The 23241-nt window shown below is 41.9% G+C and overlaps 1 protein-coding gene across 2 annotated transcripts in view; it reads right to left on the minus strand.

The window, feature by feature from the left end:
• Window positions 1-6532: 6532 nt before the first annotated feature.
• The window catches only part of antxr1b (ANTXR cell adhesion molecule 1b), a 40069-nt gene continuing 23360 nt past the window's right edge, over window positions 6533-23241 (minus strand). For both annotated transcript variants that reach the window (XM_079599936.1, XM_079599935.1), the window contains exons 13-18: window positions 22822-22917; window positions 22478-22522; window positions 20029-20124; window positions 19759-19926; window positions 10694-10774; window positions 6533-8869 (exon numbers count right to left, since the gene is read on the minus strand). In XM_079599936.1, the coding sequence (XP_079456062.1) occupies window positions 8315-8869; window positions 10694-10774; window positions 19759-19926; window positions 20029-20124; window positions 22478-22522; window positions 22822-22917 (1041 nt within the window). In that variant the 3' untranslated portion in view covers window positions 6533-8314. The remainder of the gene's footprint in view (window positions 8870-10693; window positions 10775-19758; window positions 19927-20028; window positions 20125-22477; window positions 22523-22821; window positions 22918-23241) is intronic.

The raw sequence follows: 23241 nt of genomic DNA on the forward strand, positions 1-23241 counted from the left end.
AGGAGATCCTTTGACTGGGAAACAGTGAACTTTTCTCCCAATTGACTCTCAGACCTAAGCACTCGAGGTGATCGAGAATTAGGGTCTTGTGGCGGATGCGTTCTGAAGGTGATTGAGCTAGAATCAGCCAATCGTCCAAATAATTCAGAATTCGAATGCCGCGGAGTCTCAGGGGTGCCAGCGCCGCGTCCATGCACACTGTAAATGTACGAGGTGCTAGAGACAGGCCGAATGGCAGGACTGTGTACTGATATGCCTGGCCCCCGAAGGCGAATCTCAAAAATCGCCTGTGACGTGACGCAATTTGTATGAAAATACGCGTCTTTCAGATCTATTGCCATAAACCAGTCTCCTCGGCGAATCTGCGCGAGGATAGCTCTGGTCGTGAGCATTCTGAACTTTCGCTTTGTCAGCGCTTTGTTCAGATGCCTGAGATCTAAAATGGGTCTGAGACCCCCGTCTTTTTTCGGTTCCAGAAAATATCTGCTGTACAGACCCCCTTCGCTCTGAGCTTGAGATAAAGGCTCTATGGCCCCTTTGCTCAATAGCTTCGCTATTTCGGCTCGAAGTAGATGTGCTACTTCTGTTTTCACCGTAGTTTCGACTTTCTCCGTGAAACGGGGAGGGCGTCGATGAAACTGTAGCGAATAGCCTCTTTTTATAGTCTCTAGCACCCATTCTGAGACCCCGGGAAGTCATTCCCATGCATCTGCACGTGTGACTAGGGGTTGAATGTAATCTGGGCCCTGGTCGCGAAATGGCGGCGACACGAGAGCAACCGTGTGCTGTGACATGGACGCCGTGGCGTGTGAGGCGGGGGGCATGTTTAACACAGTATGCATCCCGCGCGCGCTCAGCTCTCTGTGTCGAGAGAGAGCGCGCGGGACGAGTCCCGTAGGGCTCGTGATGTTTGTGAATAAACGTGGGCGCTTGGTGGCGGGCACATTTATAACACCGGGAACACTGTTTTTGTGTACTGACTGACCGTTCGTTAGTTTCGTTTTTACAGAAAACCGCGGAACGTGCAGTGTGTAGTGGTTGTGGGCACTTGGCAGTGGGTCACGCTCACTACATGTAAAACACAATCGGCATGAGCCGATTTTATGTGTGCAGACCCTGTGTTGTTCAGGGCTGTGCTTGCACGGGTTGAAAAACCGGGCTCTGGTCGCGAAATGGCGGCGACACGAGAGCAGTCGTGTGCTGTAACATGGGCGCCATTGCAGCGTGATGCGGGGGCGCGCTTAATCGAGCGGGCAGCCCGCGCGCGCTCTCAGCTCTCTCAGCTGAAAGAGGGAGCGCGCGGTGCGAGCCCCGTACGGCTCGGCATGTTTGAGAATAAATGTGGGTGCGTGAACGCGGGTACATTTATAGCACTGGGAAGTACTGTCTATTAGAACTGACTGACCGTGCATAGGTTTCGTTTCATAGAAACCGTGTGACATGTAGCTTGTAGTGATTGTGGGCGCTTGAAAACGGGCACGCTCACTACATATAATGCACAATCGAAATGAGTCGATTTATGTGTGCAAGCCCTGTATTGTGCGGGGCTGTGCTTGTGTGTACAGATGGGCACTGGGTCGTGGGCATACAGTTACACACATTACATCATCGGCCATGGCCGGGACACCGTGTAGCACAGAGAGTACTGTCTATCAGAACCGACTGACCGTACATTCGTTTCGTTTTTACAGAAACCACGGGACATGCAGTGTGTAGTGATTGTGGGCACTGAAAAGCGGGCACGTTCACTAGCTTACATGTGAAGCACAACCGACACGAGTCGATTTTATGTGTGCAAGCCCTGTATTGTGTAGGGCTGTGCTTGTGTGTACGAATGGGCACTAGGTCGTGGGCATTACGGATACACACATTACACCATCGGCCGTGGCCGGGACACCAGTAAATACATTTTCAGATTTACCTGGGGCGTCGTGAAAACGGCGTCTGTGTGCAGGCAAACGGGCATTGATGCCGATTTGGTGACTGCAAAATACACTGGCACGGTCGCGAATGTTGGGACTGTGCGAGCGAGACATTTTAGTGAAATCCGGCCGCGGCGGGATTTTAACACTGTAGCTTTCCTCGAAGCAGAAATGCGCATCCTGGCTGAAAACGGGGCTTTCCGGGACTCCGCGATTTCTTCGTGAATTCAGGAAGAAAAAGGCGCGGGTCGTGAGGACGGTAACGTACGTTCCTCTGCAGAAAAGCAGCCATCCAGCCGGTAAGCGCATCGATGCTGGTCTTTCTCCGTCGACGCTCACGAGCGGCGGGGGAGGGGAGATCCTCGGAGCTCGCCCATCCCTTGCTACCCGAAGCGAGGAGAGAACAGCAGTCGTCCTTCACAGACACGGCTTCATCTTCCTCATCCATGACGGACGCGGCGGCACACAGCGGCCCTTGTCCGTCGGTCAGAGAGTCCAGCGAAGCGGGCGGAGGAGCTAGCGGCAGCAGCGGCGAGCACCTCGTGGTGAAGGGAGGTTCCGGGCTCCGCTGAGCACGGCGCTTTTCACGGCGCGGCACTACAGCGGGCGGAAAAGGGTGCAGCTTCAGTAAATGAACGCCAGGCGAGTCCGCAGAGTCACCGTAGGCATCAAATTACAGCGATGGCAGCCGCCATCGACGAGAGCTGAAGCTGCGTGATACTCACAGGCAGGAAACACAGCACGTGGTCCCTGTCGCTGAGCGGGGCTCTACACGAGCCACAGGAGGTGCGAGACATCTTGAAAAAGACGCTCGGCTCTTTTAGTGTGGAAAAACTGTGTGACGCGACGGCGAACACACACACAAAACACACACACATAATGTAAAGGATATTCCACGCCGGAGAAGCGCAGCAGGGAACGGCGGCTGAAGGCGGCGATGACCAGCGGCTTCAGGTAAGAGGCGCGTCCTGCTGAGGTGCTTGTATCCAAACGGCTGTGGTGGCTCGAATCCAATCCAACGATGCGTGCAGCTTCGTGAATTTAAGAAAATCGGCGTGTTAGACAGCTATGCTCGTATTTATAGGCCTAGGCCACGCCTGTTTGGGCGGGAGGTGACGCAGAAGGGCGCGAAGCGTCCTCATTGGTCAGCGTCCTGGCCTCGCATAGGCTGTGCTTTTCTGGCAGAGCAGCCAATGGGTGAGCTGTATTGCTCCGCCTAGGTTGTATGCTTCAGAAAAGCGTTTTACAATATTACAAAATTAAGGATTAATTTTTGGCTTCAATCTCGACAAAGAAATATCTTTCCCGTAGCGTTCTTTCGACGCAGTACGAGAGAACTCTACGTAAGAGAACACATTTGTATTACGGGTTCAGTCAGGCGCGTAGTGTTTCTTTACAAAGTGACATTGCCAACAATGTCATTTTTAGTCATTTTCGCGGATCTGTGTGAACGGAGATCGTTTTGACAAAGTTGTCATCTGTACACGAAAAACGCAAAGGAAAAACTTTTACAGTTTTAGTACATCATTGTCGTGTAAATGTACCCAAAGATGTAAGACAAGAATCCCTTTGTTTTATTCTCTTTTGTTGATTCAGAGAAGTATCTTCAGTTTCAAGAGCATTGAGCTGCATCAAACATGAGTTTTCACAAGCTTGGAAAAGTCCTTTTAAACCAATATGGAAAAACTTTGTCTTCCCTTGATTTGTGTTTTTAGGATTTATACAAATATTTGATTTCTTCTTTTATTATGTACATTTAGCATTCGAAAAGAAATCAAATCCTTTTCTTTCTCATTTCTTGTCTGACACGTAACACTTTTAATAGTTTCCCGGTTCGTTTTTTTGGCCAATTGTCCTTGTGAATGTGAGCAACACACGAGTGGAATTTTCCACCCTGCGCACTCGCTTCAAAACCAGTCGCGCTTTGTCTCCTGCTTTATATAGCTCTGTGTGTCATGGTCTCAGATTATCCTGCAATAATCAAACATTGATCATTATTAGTACTCTGATAATAATAATCAATACATCTGTTTTTACAACCCTGTTTACAAGCTTCAATTAAAACCTAGATTTTTAGCATTTTCAAAAAGATGTTGGGGTGTTTTAGTTGTTTGCCAGGGCATTGCTGACATTATTTTAGTATGTATATACTCTTCTTCTATTTAATCATATTTTGAATTTACTGTTGTTATTTTTTTATATTTTCAGTTTTAATTTTATTTTTAGTCTAGGTTTAGAAATGTTATGTGCTTTTGTAATTTTATTAGTTTTTCTTTCTTTAAAAATTAAATCTTTATTAAATTAAATCTTTCTATTTTGCCTTATTTTTATTTTAGTTTTGGTTATTTTACTGTGTTGCTGTGTGGTTGCTAAGGTGTTCTGAGTGTTTTAGCATGTTGCGAAGGAGATAAGAGTATTTGTGTTGGTTGCTAAGATGTTCTGCGTGCTTTTATGTGTTTGGAGTAGTTTTTACCAGTCAAACAAGCATTCTGATTCTTAGATGATTCGAGTCCCTCTTCAATGTTAATTGTCCACAATAAAATGTCACATATAGAAAGTTCAACATGCAGGTAAAAAACGGCATTGGCGTGTATATGAAACTGTAACAATCGCTATTGCTGCCGACTGGAAACATTTTGTTGATTTCTAACAATATAATGCTGTGAGAACATGAATGAGAACAAACAATGCCCGTCTCTCTGAGTATCCAATACAAATAGTAATTTACGTCTTAAAGGGATACTCCACCGTTTTTTCATATTAAACTATGTTATTCCCTTAACTAAGACGAGTTGATGCATACCTCTCTCGTCTCAGTGCGTGCACTCAATCGCTCTGGCGCGCGGAGACACTTTGATAGCACTTAGCTTAGCCCAGTTCATTCATTAGTGACCAAACAGAGATGAAGTTAGAAGCGACCAAACACCTCCACGTTTTCCCTGTTTAAATACAGTTACACAAGTAGTTACACGACCAAGTACAGTGACACAAAATAAAACGTGGTGCTTTTCTAAGCGGGTAAAATGGATAACTATAATGGCGGAATAGCACTTGGAAGCACTTCGATCGGCGCAGTAATATCATCACTCCTGGATTTTTCATAGATCCTAATGAATGAACTGGGCTAAGCTAAGTGCTATCAAAGTGTCGCCACGATTGAGTGCACGCACTGAGACGAGAGAGGTATCGTCTTAGTTAAGGGAATAACATAGTTTAATATGAAAAACGGTGGAGTGTTCCTTTAAATGAAAGTAAACAGTTGAGAAAGAAAATGCATATGTACAGATTGTATCATTGGATCCGTGTATTCGGTCTTAAAGTGACAGCGGCCTAATATTCCTGCTGCTGTCTGCGTTTAAAGTTAAAAATCACTCACTCGTGACTGAATAACTTTAAGGATTAATCTGTTTAATTTATACAGTGAAGACTGTGCAGTGTTATTTTACTTTTGATTAGCCTACTTTACTCAATTTCTACCTGAAAACTAGTGTTAGACCTGCCTGAAAAGCACGGTTTATTTAACTTGTATAATTGGCCGGTAAAACATGGCTGATAAGTTTCCTTGAGTCACAGGCCATTGGCAGGGGAAGCAAAAAGTACGTTTTAGGCCCTGTTTTCAATGACACCATTTGAGTGTTGTTTTTGAATAGAAAAACAGTAAAAACATCGGGAGAAAAAAACAAACCGTGGGGAAGCTGAAACCAGCTCCAATAGATTCCCTTTATTCTACAAACCTCTTGAAATGTTTACAACCTTTCCAGTAGGGTGAGTATGACCAGGAATCAATTACAGCTGTTATAACCACATCAGCCTGGAAGTCATTTTGACAGGTCAGTCTGCCACACTTCAGAGCGAGATTAAATCCTTTATCCTCCTCTTAGGTATTTACTACACTTGGCTCTTGAAAGCTGAGAGCTGATGTCATTAGCCACAGGACCGAGAAGACGGTCTCACATAAAAATAAATCAACAAACAGAGCTGCAAAGCCTTTGTGACGGGGAAAAAGGTATTAACAACAGAGCCAGAAACCACTGCCACGTTGCTTGAATGCTTCATCAAACTCTATTTATCTGACGAGTAAGGGAATGCAAGCGTATTTTTCTGTAAATTGAGCGAGACGGTTTGTAAATGTAGTGCGCTTGCAGATGCCAATGTGCAACATTTTTAAAACGCTGCTCTTATCCATGCTAAGCTGCATGAAGCGCAGGGAGTTCTCGCCCAGAACAGAACCATACCGCCAATCCAAACTGTATGCTAATCGTCAATTTTCGACGATAGTGGTCCTGACAGAACTGCATTCACAACCCATTTTACTTCTGTATTATGGCATCTCTGATTGAAACACGACATGCAATGGAAAGAAGCGTGCCAGAATGGAGCGAATGATGTGAATGTGAGATTGCATGGACCAGAGCATGGGGGTTAGATGTCAAGTTCACCCTCCAGAGCATCTCTACAATTCCAGTGGTAATGCTGCTTTTTCAGATCTATTATTCAGTATTTGCAATTATTGTTGTAACCTGTGTGACATTAACCAGCATTAGATTGCAGACGCAGCATAAAGTAACTAAATAGCCGGCTATTCATTTTTGAAGAACGATTGTGAACTGAAAAAAATATTTATTTATTTAGAAAAACGTACACCGATAAATCATGCACAATTAGGAAAACATAAAATTCAATAGGGTTCATTTTAATTTCAGGCTGACTTTATGCTGGATTTACAGAGCCTTCAAAGGGACCTTGAGTTTGGTGAATTACAAATAACCATGCTTCATTTAATATTGTATATCTGAGTGGCTTGTCTCAAAGGAGGCACATGAATTATCTCTGTAAAGGAACACTCTAATGTACTGTAGCATTCAAATGATTCAGTACCAGTTCTGGGAATCTGATTTGCATATGGACATGTGACTTGTGGCTCAAGTTGAGTGTTTCCTTTATCAACAATGTGGATGGTTTCAAGAAAACATGCTATTTTGCTGAAATTCTTGATAGCCCATAGAAATGAGACTGACCCAAATGTAAGACGCAGAAATACAAATTCCAACATTTAATTGAAGCGTGTAAAAAACATGCTCTTCGTTTAGAAATAATTGCCTGACACACACTGAACATCTGCAACAGCTCAAGCATAAACGTTCAACCCAGCATGAGAAATAAAAAAACATTGTTGAAGAAAAAAAAAAAGAGAATAGTTCAAACGGCAAAATTCTGCCATATGCTTGAATGAATGGTTTGCAGAATAATTCTACATTCTGTGATCGTTTACTCACTATCACGCTGTTTCAAACATGTGTGTGATTTTCTTTTGCAGAATATACTGGGAAATATCTGAAATTCATGGAAAAGAGAATCCCGGGCATCCTTCATTTGCGAGTCAAACGGGTTTGGAGTGACTTGAGGGTGAGTAAATGATGACAGAATTGTCACTTTTCAGTGAACTATCCCTTTAAATGCATCACTGGCAAACAACAGAACAAAAGACGACATTTAAATTAAAGAATTTGTTTTTTTCATGAATTTTTACTCATGAATATTGATCTATTCTTAGCACAGCTGTTTGGGAAGCATTCATATATACAAAACAAAAGCCTGCATTGCTCCTCAAACATTGGAAATGTATGTTGATTTTCTTCTGGGTTGAGTTTGTGTCAATGTTCCCTTCCTGAAGGTTTTATCCTGCAGATGTTTTCCTGACCTATTCAGACGGCTTTAAAGCTGAACATGATCTCTCAAGCACAACAGGATCTGTAATACTGATGCTTCTCGTTCAACCTTTTCGAATGTATCTGAAAACTATATTAAGATGTTAATAATGATGACAATGTGAATAATTTACAGAATCATTTTTTACTAACAATGAAGACAGTAGGTATTAGAATATGGCTACTTTTTTTTGTAAGAATTGTCAACAGACTGCCGTATAGTCTTCAATTATTTAATGGTCTATCACCAATTATTCTGTATGAAGACACCATTACCTCATGTTGATGTGTATATATCTCTCAGTTTTTCAAATAACTATGCATTCCATTGATATTTTTATTTTTTTATTCAAATGTTTATAATTTGCTTCGTCTGTCTCTTTCTGGTTCTTTTGCTCTGACTCTCTTTGGCGTTCTGTTCATTTGAAACAAAATAAAGAACATGGCAAGGTGATTCTGAAAGTTAACAAACCTAGAGCTACTTCATAGACGTGCAGTTTTAGAAAATTAACACCTTTGAATGTTTGTCAACCAATCAGAATGAAGTGTGCAGTACAGTCACTGCCATCTGCAGCCAATGCCAGTTAATCATGCTGCTCCTTTCTAATGCCTGGAAAATGTAGGTCTCAATTTTTGCCACCAGCGTAACCAGCAGTTTTTCTTGTGCAAATCTCTTGCATCTACTCAGTCCTGGTAGAACTGTGGGTCCTCTGGGCCTGGACGTGGAGGTGGACGAGAAGGGGGCGGGGCTCGCCCGGGCGGAGCTGCCAGAGGGGGCGGAGTCAAGGTGCTGGGTGATGATGGCGGTGTGGGAGAAGAAGGGGGCGGGACTCGCACGGGTGGAGCTGCCTGAGGGGGCGGTGATGAGGGCGGTGTGGTTGGATAAGGGGGCGGAGCTGCCTGAGGGGGAGGAGCCAAAGTGCTGGGTGATGAGGGCGGTGTAGGAGTAGAAGGAGGCAGAGTCACATTGATACTCAGACTGGCAGAAGGAAGAGCTCTGGTTGGAGGTGGTGTGTAAGGGGGAGGGGTTATGGATGTTGGGGGTGGGGTTGATGGCAGGGGGGGCAGGGTGGAGGTGGGAGAGTGGGCGGAGCAGCGTGGGGTGGGCGGCAGGGTGCCCTGTGGGACAGGAGGGCATCTGCTATGGGGGAGGCTGTAGATGTGGCCCGAGGGGTTGTTGTAAAGCGGGTATCGAGGAGGTGGGCAGGATTTCATACGGGTGAATTTCATACAGCGACCCTAGAGAGTGAAAAATGTAAAAATCCATTTACAAAAGCTTTTATATGTTTTTACACTTGGATGTGCTAAGCTTCTGAAAACCTAAAAAGAGTTTTTTTTTTTTTTTTTTAAGAAATGAATACTTTGATTCCCCAAGGACACATTAAATTGAGCAAAAGTCACAGTAAAATGCTGTTCTTTTGAACTTTATATTCATAAAAGAATATTGACAAAGACTGGAGTAATGATTGTGAAAATTCAGCTTTGATCACAGGAATAAATTACATTTAAAATTGTAATGATATTTCACAATATTAGTTTTTTTACTGTCTTTTTGATCAAATAAATGCAGCCTTGGCGAGCAGAAGAGCCTTTTCAAAAACATTAAAAACCACAAACTTTTGAACGGTTGCATATATTAATAGTTTCTGTTTTCTGACATCAGAATAAGCTGTTTTTGCACTATTACTATTCAAAGCATTTAGTACATCAAACTTTACAAACTTAACTTTATATTTTTAAAAGATCAAGGAAAAGAGTTTCTACTTGTTTGAAATCAGTTGTTGTTTTCACAGTATGGCCCTGAATAATAAAGATGGCATTCGTGAGATGAATTTAGCCCAGTTTTGTGTTCTATAGTTCAGTGCAGTTTAATATTGCTTTAAAGTATCAACAGAAGCTCTTTCCCAGTGAAGATGCATAGCAGGCCAATTGCTTTCATTTTAAAGGCCATTTGATTTCTGTCCAGCATTCTTGTTCTATTTACCACAGCAGATCAGACACTAAACTCCCCTCTGTGCATTCCTCTGAGGGAAAGGGGAGGGTGGCTGATGCTTTAAGCAGACTGTGGTGCATTCCTTTAGGCAGGAGAATATTAGCAGACTGGTTCTATTGGTCTGAACCAAAGCCAGAATCCTGAGTACTTTCACTCTGCCTCTGTTTCTGACTGCACTTATTGCTAACAGCTGGCCTCCTTTCATCCTTAATATACCTCACATTGTTTTTCACGTGATCCTCACAATCTGCCTGCAACATTTTCAACAAGAATAGATTCTGGAAGAAGCCAGAGGTCTGCTTTTCTGGGCATTAACTACTATTACCTCCTTATGTGAAAACAGATTCTGCCTTTTAATGTAGTGTTTTTCTAACTTAAGAAAATGGTCATAGACATAAGCAATAAGCACAGCTGAGTATATATATTAGGGGTGTAACAATATTATCATGTCACGATTCAATACATATCACGATACTGAACTCACGATACGATAAAAAATGTACTGTTAATTAAAATGCTACATTATATTGTGGGTGTAAATGAATAGGCTTGGACTTGGTGCTGATAACCCAATGCACAAAACAATGGTGACACCAGAATAAAAATATTGATGATTCTGAAGCTGAAAATACAGAATTATTTAAGACGAATATGCTTGCACTCTGACACTGACTAGATGTATTTAAAATAGTGTATGCCACTTTTTACTGGAAACATAACATATTTGGCACTATCAGGACCCACAAATATTCCCCCATTGCATTATTATACATTATATTCAACATTATGTATTGTAGTCTAATGTAGTACTGACACTAAAAGTCTGAAAACGTGATTTTTTTTTCTCTCACAGTAATACTGGGATAGTAATAGAATATAGTAAACTATACACAATAAATATTGTCACTATCCACAATACATATTGGTGCATTTTTGTATTGCGATATATTGTGATATGATATATTGTTACACCCTTAATATAATGATATATATATATGCGTAAGCCACAAACTGACAACATATATGCAATTTTATGGAGCATTTGTGTCATGCATGACACTATTTATCACCTTCTCTCCAGGTTGAGGTCTCATCACGGACACGCGGTCATATCCTCTCCTAAGCCACACCCACAGGGCATCCAGTTTCCCCTGAAAGATTCAAACACAACAGCGGTTCAAGCAGATCAACACTTCAGAGCGTGCTGCTGGGACATTCAGGCTGCAAAACACACTTCATCAACAATGCAAAAGTGGTTGCCAGGGTAATCTGTAACTGACTACCCAGGGCCGTGCAAAGAGACATAGGACCAAGGTACTTAATTTACATTCATTTTATGCAATAAATTGAGTGTTAATTGACAAGTTTCTAGTTTACTGTCTGAATCAAATAAATATAATAAGTGGATCAGCAATGAGAAAGAAATGCATGTTCCTAAAATTGGAACATCTAATTGGAACGTATAATTGGAACATCTAATAAACTGCAGCAGACAGACAGAATTTTTCCTGTTACTTTTCTCAGATATCGAAGACTAGGAGTGCCGCTCAAATAAAAATAAATCAAGTATCAATGTATATAATAATAATAAAATGTTACTTTTCAAATTGATAAATAAACAATTAAATTGATAAATCTTTAACAACATTTGCCTTTGTTGGTGGCCAGTGTGTGTCCAAGGAACATGTCGTTCATTGGTTGTTTCCACATATGAAGGGTCCAGTTGGATTTATTTTTTTATTAAGTGGATAATGCAAATTGATTACTATGCATCATTTTGTTTTTGTTTATTATTTATTGTTACATTTAACTACCATTTTAATTTGTGAATTATGTGAACATCTGTGAATTATAAATAATCTATACATTGATAACTGATTCCTTTATTTTATTTTTGTGTGGCAATCCTGGCCACTTTTGAGTAATAATTGGATTAGGATTTTTGTATTTTGTAGCTATTCCATCAAGATTGCTGGGATGGATTTCCATTTATAAGTCAGCTACAAATCATTAGACTTGCTTTTTAGTAAACAAATGTCTCCTATATGACAAAGCATCCCAATATTTTAATATAGCTCAATAGAGGATTGGCTGTTGGAACCACCAATAACTCCCTGAGGTACAGTCAATCATTTTCTCTTAGAAAACAGTTATTAGTAACTGTCATAACGTGTCCCGTGAAGGTCAAGGGGAGGTGGTAGATAGGCTCAGGACTCAGACATCATCCAAAGAGGATTTTTATTAAATGCCAGTGGACAAGAAGGGGTGAACATATTCACAGTGATGTCTCAAAATAAAAATAAAAAATTACAAAATTAAACAAAAATAAATATACACTTAACTCAGTGCAAACTTTGATGTATCAACCAAAGGAAAAACAAATTGCTACAGGCAGCATAATCTTCAGGAGTACATTCAGCAATATGACCCCGTCTTTACCCCCCAAGGTTCAGTTTAGACTGTCTTATATAGCCTAGGACAGGCTCATTACACTCAAGACCGTACCAACTGCAGGGGCATCAATACAAAAACCTTTGTAGCAAAATAACTTACAAAAATAACTTCCAACAATAATTTAAATAAACTCATTCAGCAACTTAAACTACATGTAAACACCATAAGGCATTTCCCCATGCCTACATTACCAAGGGTTAAGTCCCATTCCCTATTATTAGAGATGGTTTGCCCCAACACAAGAAAAGGGAAAGCTGTGGTCCCGCCCCCTCCTTTGAGGAGTCACAGGAACAGGAAATGGTGAGTAGACAACATGTGGGGTAACAGTTTGCCATGTGGCAATAACTACAGATTTGAAATAATAAATACCAAAACGTATAACTACAAACTTGTCTCTGTGTGGTTAATGAGAAAAACAAAGGAAAACTATAGTAGACATAACATGTTGTGATGACCGCTGATATGTGCACCTATCTGCAATCAACTCAAACAGCATATCTTAAACGTATTATAAATTAATGTTATAGAATAATGAACCTAAGGGACCTAATGCCATAGTCAACAAACACACAACCATAAATAACAAATGTAAAGAAACATAAGCCCATAAACAGTTTGTAATGACTTTGGCAGTGATGACGTCATCCTAGTACCCGTCATCACACACCCCACCCCTTAAGCCCGTCACTCATCATAGTGACGGGACAGAAAGTCCGCAACAACATTCTGAGCTCCAGCCCTGTATTTCACTTGAAATTTAAAAGGTTGCAGGGAGAGGAACCAGCGGGTAATGCGAGCATTACTGTCTTTCATCCTGTGGAGCCATTGTAAGGCCCGATGATCAGTCTCTAAGGTAAAATCTTTACCAATGAGATAATACTTCAGAGTATCCAATGCCCACTTAATAGCCAGTGCCTCCTTCTCCACCGTAGAATATCTGACCTCACGGGGGAACAATTTCCGGCTAATATACTGCACCGGCCTTCGATTTTCACTGTCACCTTGCAACAGGACAGCTCCTAGACCTACTCCCGATGCATCCGTCTGCACTGTGAAAGGAAGGTCAAAGTTGGGGCTCTGCAACACTGGCCCCTGACACAAACAGCCCTTAAGATCTTGAAAGGCTGTTTCACACTCAGGTGTCCACACAACCTTTTGGGGGCTGGCCTTCTGAGTGAGATTAGTGAGCACAACTGCTCGGGTGGAAAAATTAGGAATGAAACGTCTGTACCAGCCCACCAGACCTAAAAAGGACCTCACCCGCTTTTTGGTTGTTGGAGGTGGGCAAGAACGCACCGCCTCCACTTTGTCCACTTGAGGTTTAATTACCCCACCCCCCAGCACATATCCCAAATAAGACACTTCAGGCTTTGCCAGATGACATTTAGTGGCGTTAACCACCAGCCCAGCATCATGAATTCTGGCAAATACAGTTGACAGGTGCTCCAGATGGTCTTCCCATGATGAGCTGTAAACAACCACATCATCAATGTAGGCTGCTGCAAAGTCCTCAGTACCTCTCAGTACACAGTCCATAGTCCTCTGGAAAGTTGCTGCGGCCCCATGAAGGCCGAACGGCATGACCCTAAAATGATAGAGCCCACTTGGGACTCTGAAAGCAGTTAGCTCCTTGGAAGTGTCAGTCAAAGGAATCTGCCAATAACCCTTACATAAGTCCAGTGTGCTCAAATATTTGGCTTTACCCAAACGCTCTATGAGTTCGTCAACCCTTGGCATGGGGTAAGGGTCAAAGGCAGAAATAGCGTTCATCTTGGAGAAATCTACACAAAATCTTAATGTGCCATCCTTTTTCGGCACCAAGACGACTGGGCTGCACCACTCACTCCTGGAAGGCTCGATCACCCCCATCTCCAGCATTACCTTTACTTCATTCTTTAATTCGGGTATGAGTCTTGCAGGAACTCTACAGCAAGTCTGTCGGACTGGACCCTGTGATAGCAGGTGGATGTCATGCTGCATCACCTCTGTCCTGCCTGGTCTATCACTGAATAGGCCCTCTGGAACCCGTGATTGGAGGTTTTCCTGCTGCTCTGATGTCAGGTGACTCAAATCAGGGAAGACAGGAGAATTCACAGCTGTAGGGAAATATTGCTCTTTGGACTCTTCCTCCTCGTCGATCTTCCGTGCAAACAGCTGGTCTGATAGCGGCCCTAGTCTTTCTTGCCAGGGTTTCAGCAAGTTGATGTGAAAGACTTGCTTCTTTTTCCGCCGTTCAGGCAGGTATAGTTCGTAATTGACAGGACCCATCTTCCTCAATATCTCATAAGGGCCCTGCCACTTGGCGAGCAGTCCACTGTCTGACGTTGGGAGGAGTAGTAACACTTTTTGGCCAGGGGTCAAAGTTCTTTTCCTGGATGACTGGTCATACCATGACTTCTGATGTTGCTGTGCCTTGGCCATATTGGTATGGACCAATTCTGCCATAGAGTCCATTTTCTCTCTCATTCTCAAGACATATGAAACCACATTCACCTGTTCCCTTGCTTTGCCTCCCTCCCAGGCCTCCTTCAGGATGTCCAGCGGTCCACGTACCTGGCGACCATAGAGCAATTCAAATGGAGAGTAACCTGTTGAGGCCTGGGGAACCTCTCTATAAGCAAAGAGGAGATATGGAAGCCACTGATCCCAGTCTGAGCCTGTCTCAGATACGAACTTGCGAAGCATTGCCTTTAAAGTTTGATTGAACCGTTCAACCATGCCATCAGTCTGGGGGTGGTACGGAGTGGTCTTAATGGCCTGTATACCTAACAGTGAATAGACTTCTCTTATCTGTCTGGAAGTGAAATTTGTGCCTTGATCTGTAAGGATTTCTGAAGGTATCCCTACCCGTGAAAACAATTGCACAAGCGCATTCACAATTTGCCTGGTCTTAATCTTTTTAAGAGGAAAGGCTTCAGGATACCTTGTTGCATAATCGCACACGACCAAAATGTACCGGTTCCCTGACCTACTTCTCTCTAAAGGGCCTACTATGTCCATAGCTACTCTCGTGAAAGGTACATCAATTACGGGTAGGCTGACCAGAGGTGCTCTATCACCTTTCTTAACAGGAGCTGATAACTGACACTCTGGGCATGACTTACAGAAGTCAATCACATCCATGTACAACCGGGGCCAATAAAATCTGCTTGAAATTCTTGCCAGCGTTTTCTGTTGCCCTAGGTGTCCCGACCAAGGAATGGAATGGCCCAAATGCAATACTTTAGCCCTCACCGACTTTGGAACAACTAACTGATCACCACTATCTGTTTGTCGGTACAACATGTTATCCTTCAACACAAACAATTCTTTGTCTTGAAATCTATTTCCTGAATGTGATCTACCAGCCTTCTGAAATAGACCTTCAAGTGTAACGTCCTTCTTCTGCAAATCAACTATATCCTGAGGGATGTCATAAAAGTCGTTCCCGTCAGGTTCTGGGAGTTGCTCTACAATAACCGTTCCCCTGACTTTTCCCTGCCTTTTCTCCCTTCTGGACCTTTTAGCTTTGGGCTCCTCTGCAAAAGGTAACAAAATAAGAGTTTGTTTCTGCTCTTCTGTCTGTCTTGCCTTTGCCCTTGTAACTGCTCTAACCTCTGCTACACCAGTCTGCCTTTGCAATAAATCAACAAGTACTGGCACATCCCTACCCAAAATAACTGCATAAGGGGCTTGGTCCACAATGCCTACTGTCAACAGGTAGGGTTGACCCTCAACCTCCATCTTCAAATCAACAGTAGCATACTCTCTCTCGTCTCCATGAACACAACGTACCCTTAGCTTACCCTGACTGGACATCTGTAGATCTCCAACACACTCCTCTCTCACCAGCGTCTGACTAGATCCAGTGTCTACCAAAGCCATAAACTGCTTACCTCCTATTTTCACAGGAACAACTGTGTCAATATTCTGACCCGTTTCAACTGCTATTTGAGACGGTCTGGGAACATAACAAAGACGTGCATTACTAACTCTTTGTAACGTACATTCTGCCTTCTTGTGCCCTGCCTGGCCACATCCATGACATATAAGCACTGCCTTCTCTTTGTATTGACCTTCTGACTGTGGATAACTTTTGGGATAAAATTTGGATTGGGGAGTCTGTGAACTAAAACCTTTAGTGCCGCTATAAGGTTGACCACTACCGAACCCCCTCCCAGACTTACCCGTCATACTGTAGGCGCCGCCATGACTGTGACCCAGCTGATAAGTTGACCGTCTAGCAGCAATGAAAGTCTCAGCCAGCTCAGCTGCTTGTCTCGAAGAGGTGGGGTTGTGCTCACAAATCCAGGTTCTGATTTCAGGGTTAATCACTGCCAGAAACTGTTCCAGCACAATCATTTCTCCGATTTCCTGCTTGGTTCGCTGTCTGGGTGTTATCCATTTGTCATACAGGTCTTTCAATCTTGCCTGCAGCTCTTTAGGAGTCTCCTCTTGTCGTAGAGCCTTTGCCCTAAAACGACGCCTGTAGGTCTCTGCATTAATCTCAAATTTATCCAAGATTGCTTCTTTCACTCTAGCATACTCAAAAGTGTCAACAATATCCATGGCAACATAAGCTGCTCTTGCCTTGCCTGACAGCAATGGCACTAGATGCAACGCCCAATCTTCACTTGGCCATCTACAGGCTTGAGCAATCCTCTCGAAGGTTGTTAAATAATGCTCAATGTCATCATCCTCTTGAAGCGGTAACATCTTTGGGCCTTGCCAGCCCATCCATTGCGGTGGAGCAACTCCCTGCGTGGTTACAGGTGGTGCTGTTTCTTGACTCTCTCCTTCATTGCTCCGCCGTCTGTGAAGTACACGAGTGGGAAGGGCTGTATTGTCTAAGGAAGTCAAAGGGGAAAAGGCTCGAGCTGCCACACCTCCCAATGTTTGTCGCTCTTGCCGCTCTCTCTGTACCTCCGTCTGCAACTGCCCGAACTGATGTTGAAGAGTGCGCCACCGGTGTTCTTGCCGCTGTGCTTCCTTTTCCAGATGCGACTCTCTGGCATGCTGTGACTGCACGAAGCTCTCCACAGTCTTTCTGAGCTGATCCATTTTCTCCCCTGTTGAGTCTGCCATCTGTGAAGATGTGGCCCCTGACACCATACCCTCCTGGTCAGGCATTGACTCAGCATTATCGTCAACTTCCTCCACTGTTTTCTGATTAGTCTGCCTCTTGGGTGGCATCTTGACGTTTACTGAAGCCTTCTACTGCACTGGACAAGACCGCTGCCACCATTTGTCATAACGTGTCCCGTGAAGGTCAAGGGGAGGTGGTAGATAGGCTCAGGACTCAGACATCATCCAAAGAGGATTTTTATTAAATGCCAGTGGACAAGAAGGGGTGAACATATTCACAGTGATGTCTCAAAATAAAAATAAAAAATTACAAAATTAAACAAAAATAAATATACACTTAACTCAGTGCAAACTTTGATGTATCAACCAAAGGAAAAACAAATTGCTACAGGCAGCATAATCTTCAGGAGTACATTCAGCAATATGACCCCGTCTTTACCCCCCAAGGTTCAGTTTAGACTGTCTTATATAGCCTAGGACAGGCTCATTACACTCAAGACCGTACCAACTGCAGGGGCATCAATACAAAAACCTTTGTAGCAAAATAACTTACAAAAATAACTTCCAACAATAATTTAAATAAACTCATTCAGCAACTTAAACTACATGTAAACACCATAAGGCATTTCCCCATGCCTACATTACCAAGGGTTAAGTCCCATTCCCTATTATTAGAGATGGTTTGCCCCAACACAAGAAAAGGGAAAGCTGTGGTCCCGCCCCCTCCTTTGAGGAGTCACAGGAACAGGAAATGGTGAGTAGACAACATGTGGGGTAACAGTTTGCCATGTGGCAATAACTACAGATTTGAAATAATAAATACCAAAACGTATAACTACAAACTTGTCTCTGTGTGGTTAATGAGAAAAACAAAGGAAAACTATAGTAGACATAACATGTTGTGATGACCGCTGATATGTGCACCTATCTGCAATCAACTCAAACAGCATATCTTAAACGTATTATAAATTAATGTTATAGAATAATGAACCTAAGGGACCTAATGCCATAGTCAACAAACACACAACCATAAATAACAAATGTAAAGAAACATAAGCCCATAAACAGTTTGTAATGACTTTGGCAGTGATGACGTCATCCTAGTACCCGTCATCACAGTAACATTTGCCTCACGCTGCTCTGGATAACATCTCACTTCATTTCTTGAAGACTTGTGGGCTTCAATGGAGACTAAAACGAGAGCAGAATTTCGTGCAGAATCACACACACTGAAGTTTGTCTTAATTTTTCTCAACCTGTATGTGTTTAATCTCTGCCTCTCAGAGTGGACTGTCACCCAACATAATCCTGAGGAAAGAAGGTGGAAGAGAAAGAGAAAAGGAGTTTGTTTTGTTGGGAAACGGACCAGCTCTGCAAAGCTCATCTCTCTTGGGTCAGCTCGGTTCAGCGTCTGGTTTATATCAACCCTCCCCTTCCATCTGACAGAGACATTATGAAACAATGCATGAACCGCTTCCCGGACTGGCCGAGGCCACCACAACAGCGCGCCGCTTCTTCTGAGCTCCTTCCAGTCTTCCATACCCTGGCCACGTCATTTGTTGTCCACCAGATGAGCATAACGTAAGCACGACACTGTACTGGGTCATCCATGGCTGTTGTGTAATGTGGTTTTGTGAGGACACACTGGGATTTGAAAAATGTTTGGCTTCGTAAAAGGTACCTTTTACAATGCCATCCCTGGCCAATTGGTTTAGACCTATATTAATTTTAATTCTGGTCCAGGCTGGTTAGAGCTGCTTTGGTTCTGGCCAGTGATTGGCCAACAATGCAATGCTGTTCACCAGCAAAACATGGTGAATCAAGAATTAAAATTTTATATTATAAAAAATAGTAATATATACTGTCATTTTTTTGTGAATTAATTAATCTGTTGGTGTATAGATGAAAAAATCAATTTAAAAAAAAATATCTACAACATAATATTAGAAGACTTGTTTGACTGTTTTAAAAGATTTGTCAATAAATCTGTCATCAAATATTTCATTATTTTACCTTTTTTTCAGAAGATTTGTTTTCATTGCTTTCAGCTGTTATTGGTTATCTCATTATGTTAACTGAGTTAATAGTTTGGTTAAAGACAGGGTAGGCAAAACAATTTTATCAACACTTTTTGTTATACTGGTTGAAACTCTCTTCACATCCTGATAGCAGTTAATAATAGTGGTCTAAATATTAAAACATGTACAAATATCTTCTGGGGAAGTCTCAGGACCAAAATGTTTTAGTTCCATGATGTGTGATGTCTGCGCGAGCAGGTGCGCGGAGGTATGGAAAATAAATACATATGTTAACAGGCAGGTACAACACCGAACCAGATCACACATCATCAGCGCGTTACATGCTATATAGACAGACGTGTCACCGAGCGCCACGACCGAAACAGCAGCCGCCTTTTACTGTTCCCTGAACCAAAACAATGAGCTTATGCTGCGCTCACGCCATGTTGTAACTATGAGATGGCAACCTGTGATTTTCTACTTTGAGAGTTTACATTCTCTCGCCTCGTGGTGGTTTGAAGTTCATATGTTTTGAAGGAGGTGTGGCTTTAACCTACATTTAATTTGACTAACAAAACCTTTGGCTTAAACAGATCTACCTTGATAGGGGAGTACCACTTCTGAGGGGAGATTGGTTTCCGCATGCCGTTGTTTAGGGTCCGTGTGGTGGGAAACTCAAACTCTTGCTTGGGCATCTTCACCCGCGCATTCTTGGCCATCTCCAGTTTGGCTCCTTCATCAGTGGATCCCTTATCTCCCCAGCGCACCTGGAGTTGTGACAGACACACACACACACACACATTCGTATTACTGCAGTGGACCGGAGCGAATGCAAGCTGTTCTTTTCTTTCCAAACACCCTTGACGTACTTCCATCCTTTTGATGCCACCAACTCCTCTCCCACCGTAGTACGAAGCATCCACTGTTGGCCACTTCTTCTTTGGGTAGCCTTCATCCTCTTCATCCTTTAGAAAAATACAATCTTATTAAAATTTACGTGAATTATTCAATGAGAAATGTTAAGCAGGGCTTGATTGGATTGTGAAAATGCATCTCTGTGTAAAATAAATAGTAAATAGAAAATAAATAGTTGATTTTAATGCCATGTTAACTTCTGCTAACTTTAAATTGTCATTGTAAAAACATCTACAAGAATATAGGGGAATATTTGCCATTACTTTAAAAAACAATCAGTGAAAGATCATAGAAAAAGATGATTTTTGCATAGATAATGGTGTAGTTACTTAATCTGCCAGCAGGGGCTGACTGGCTTATGACCAGCCAAACTGACCCAGTTATTAGGCATTAAAGAGATGTTTGGAAGAGCCAATTACAAATGAATGCATCCTTTGTTTGATTTGATTATGCTAAGGGCGCAACAAGAACAAAGTCATTATTTATTCTCATGAACTCAAATCCACTTTGAGTTCAAAACCATGTAAAAAAAAAAAATCCTTTCCAAGCATCTCAGGAAATGATGTCAGCTTATACCTTCCTGTCATCTATCTGAATTTCTTGGCTCATAAAAAAATCTGACAAAATTGAATTTCCATATGTTCCCTTGCAGTCTGACTGCAACCGTTTTAATGAGCTTGGGAGGACGAACTCTCTTAGAAGAACTGTTTTCATATTTTTATTTTGAGTATTACCCTAGGTTACCCTCTGCTGAAACTGAAACTTTTGGCAATCTGGTAATGATCCACAACTTATCTAAACACTTCAGGATTTAAGAAAAATGTTTAATTAAACTATTTTTTCAATTCAATTTTAATTCTGCTGTCTTAGGAGAACTGTTGACTAATTGACTGATGGATGAAGCAAAGCATTTGGAAAAAAGAAAATTGTTTTTAAATGAAGTTCGGGGTCAGTAAGTCTTCTGTTTGAATATATTTTAAAATGTAATTTGTTCCTGATCAAAGCTGAATTTTCAGCGTCATCACTCCAGTCTTCAGTGTCACATGATCCTTCAGAAATCATTCGAAAATGCTAATTTGCTGCTCCAAAGAATGTTGAAAACAGTTAATATTTTGTGAAAACCAATTTTTTTTTTCAGTAACAGAAGGTTAAAAAGAACATAATTTTTAGAAATCGAAATATTTTATAACATTGTAAATGTATTCAATCTCATATGTGTCAATTCAATGCGTCCTTGCTAAATATAGGCTAAACGTCATTCTTAGTAAATCTTAGAATAAAAATACTGACACCAAGCTTTTGAACAGTTAATATGTGTGAATTATTTTCAACCATCATGACCCATCCCTAATAGAGCACAGTTGGTCTTTCTGAGGTAAAAAGATACACATTTCGCAGTGATGAGCCCTGAGAGCGGGAATACGGGATCAGTTTATACTTCCACTGCAGACTGTTACCTCAGACACTGCGAGACCTGCTTTAAGCTTGTGGAATTTCCTGTTTTGAAGGAGAAATCGGAGACTTGGAAAGAGGAAGACAACGTGTCCAGGTTGAAATGTGCTATGGACAATTAAATTGTTCTCAAAAATTCATAAACTTGAAGAGGTAGGCTACAAAAATTCCTTAACAGTGGAACTGCTCTTTGTCATGTCGTCTCCAGATGTTTACATTTAAAGAAGGGGAAATTGTTCAAATTCATCTACATTACAGGGTGGATTTTCTTTGAAAATTCGAGACCTTAAATCACATAATTTTCTGACGCTTTCTGTCTTTTGTCATTATCAGTTTGGCGCCCGGGACCACATCTGTGAAAACTTTGCTGAGCAAATGTTTGGAACAAATGTCAGCTGGCGTCTCCTCACAAGCAAAACCCTCTGAAGAAATCTTGTTGGAGGAAAAAGGTTTCATGATGAGAATGGTGGCTTCTACCAAAACAGCAAGCATTGAAAATCTACATTCAATTTAAATGATTATTTGCTATATTCTACTCTCCAATCTAATTTGAGCTTTCCAAAATGTGACTTGAGAGCTACAGGGAAGAATTTCAGTGAATTATGTCTTAAATATAGATCTGTATACACAAAGCTATCACATGGCTTCAGACCAGTGTTATTTCAGTTAAAGTTTATTTTATTCAAGCAACAAAAATTATTCTTTTATGGTTTTAGATTGAGTTTAAAGTATAATAACCCTGCTTCAGATGACTAGCCCTATTGACTTCCGTATTGAAAAAAATAAACTATAGAAGTCAATGAGGCCCATCAACTGTTGGTTACTGACATTCTTCAAAATATCTTCTTTTGTGTTCAACAGAAGAAAGAAACTCATAAAGGTTTGGAACAACTTGAGGGTGAGTAAGTGATGACTGCATTTAAGTTTTTGGGTGAAAAATGCATCTCTTACCGAACTGTCGTCCATCACGTGTGGCGGCGGCGGCTCATGGACGATCTGTTGCAAAAGAAAATAATTTTTTTACAGTCTTTAATGTTACAGGAACCATCTTTGAAGGAATGGAAATTAGATTTTAATGCAAAATGTCATTTTTTAAAACTTTTCTTTTTATCCCATCTCACTTCTTAGCAAGACTTTTTCCATCTCACATTCATTTGCACTTCAGAAGAGACATCATAGGCTCAAAAACTGCTTGAAAAGCACTTTTCAGCACAGTAATGACTGGATTTTGGGCTCCGGTCGGGGTAACTTCAGAAAAAGAAAGCTGAGATGAGGGGCTTCAGTGCGAGACTTACCACGGTGCAACAGAGGGGCCAAAACCACCAGAATGTGGCCATAGCGATCAGCAGCAGAAGTATCAGCAGCGCTATGGCCAGGAACGTCCCGTCGGTCTGATGGACAGAGCAGAAACACAGATCCAGGGGAGGTTTATGGTCCAAAGGAAATAAACATTGAATAATCTTTCCTCATGCCACACTCAAACCCTTCTGGATGGGGTTCCACTTAAAAGTTTGCGGTGTAAATGGAGTTTAGGGAGAGAATATTAATGGGAATTTATGCAAGGAGCTTTTTTAAAACAGTATCTGGATCTCTGCGTGAGTGACAATGCCTGGAACCCTGTCTGAAGTTAAATATAGTATCTCACGAAACCTTTAAAAAACATCGATTTCAGTCACATTTCACCACAAAATCAAAGAAAAGAAATAGGAATTTAT

The sequence above is a fragment of the Phoxinus phoxinus genome (assembly GCF_949152265.1).
Source record: "Phoxinus phoxinus genome assembly, chromosome: 23".
Classification (NCBI taxonomy): Eukaryota; Metazoa; Chordata; class Actinopteri; order Cypriniformes; family Leuciscidae; genus Phoxinus; species Phoxinus phoxinus.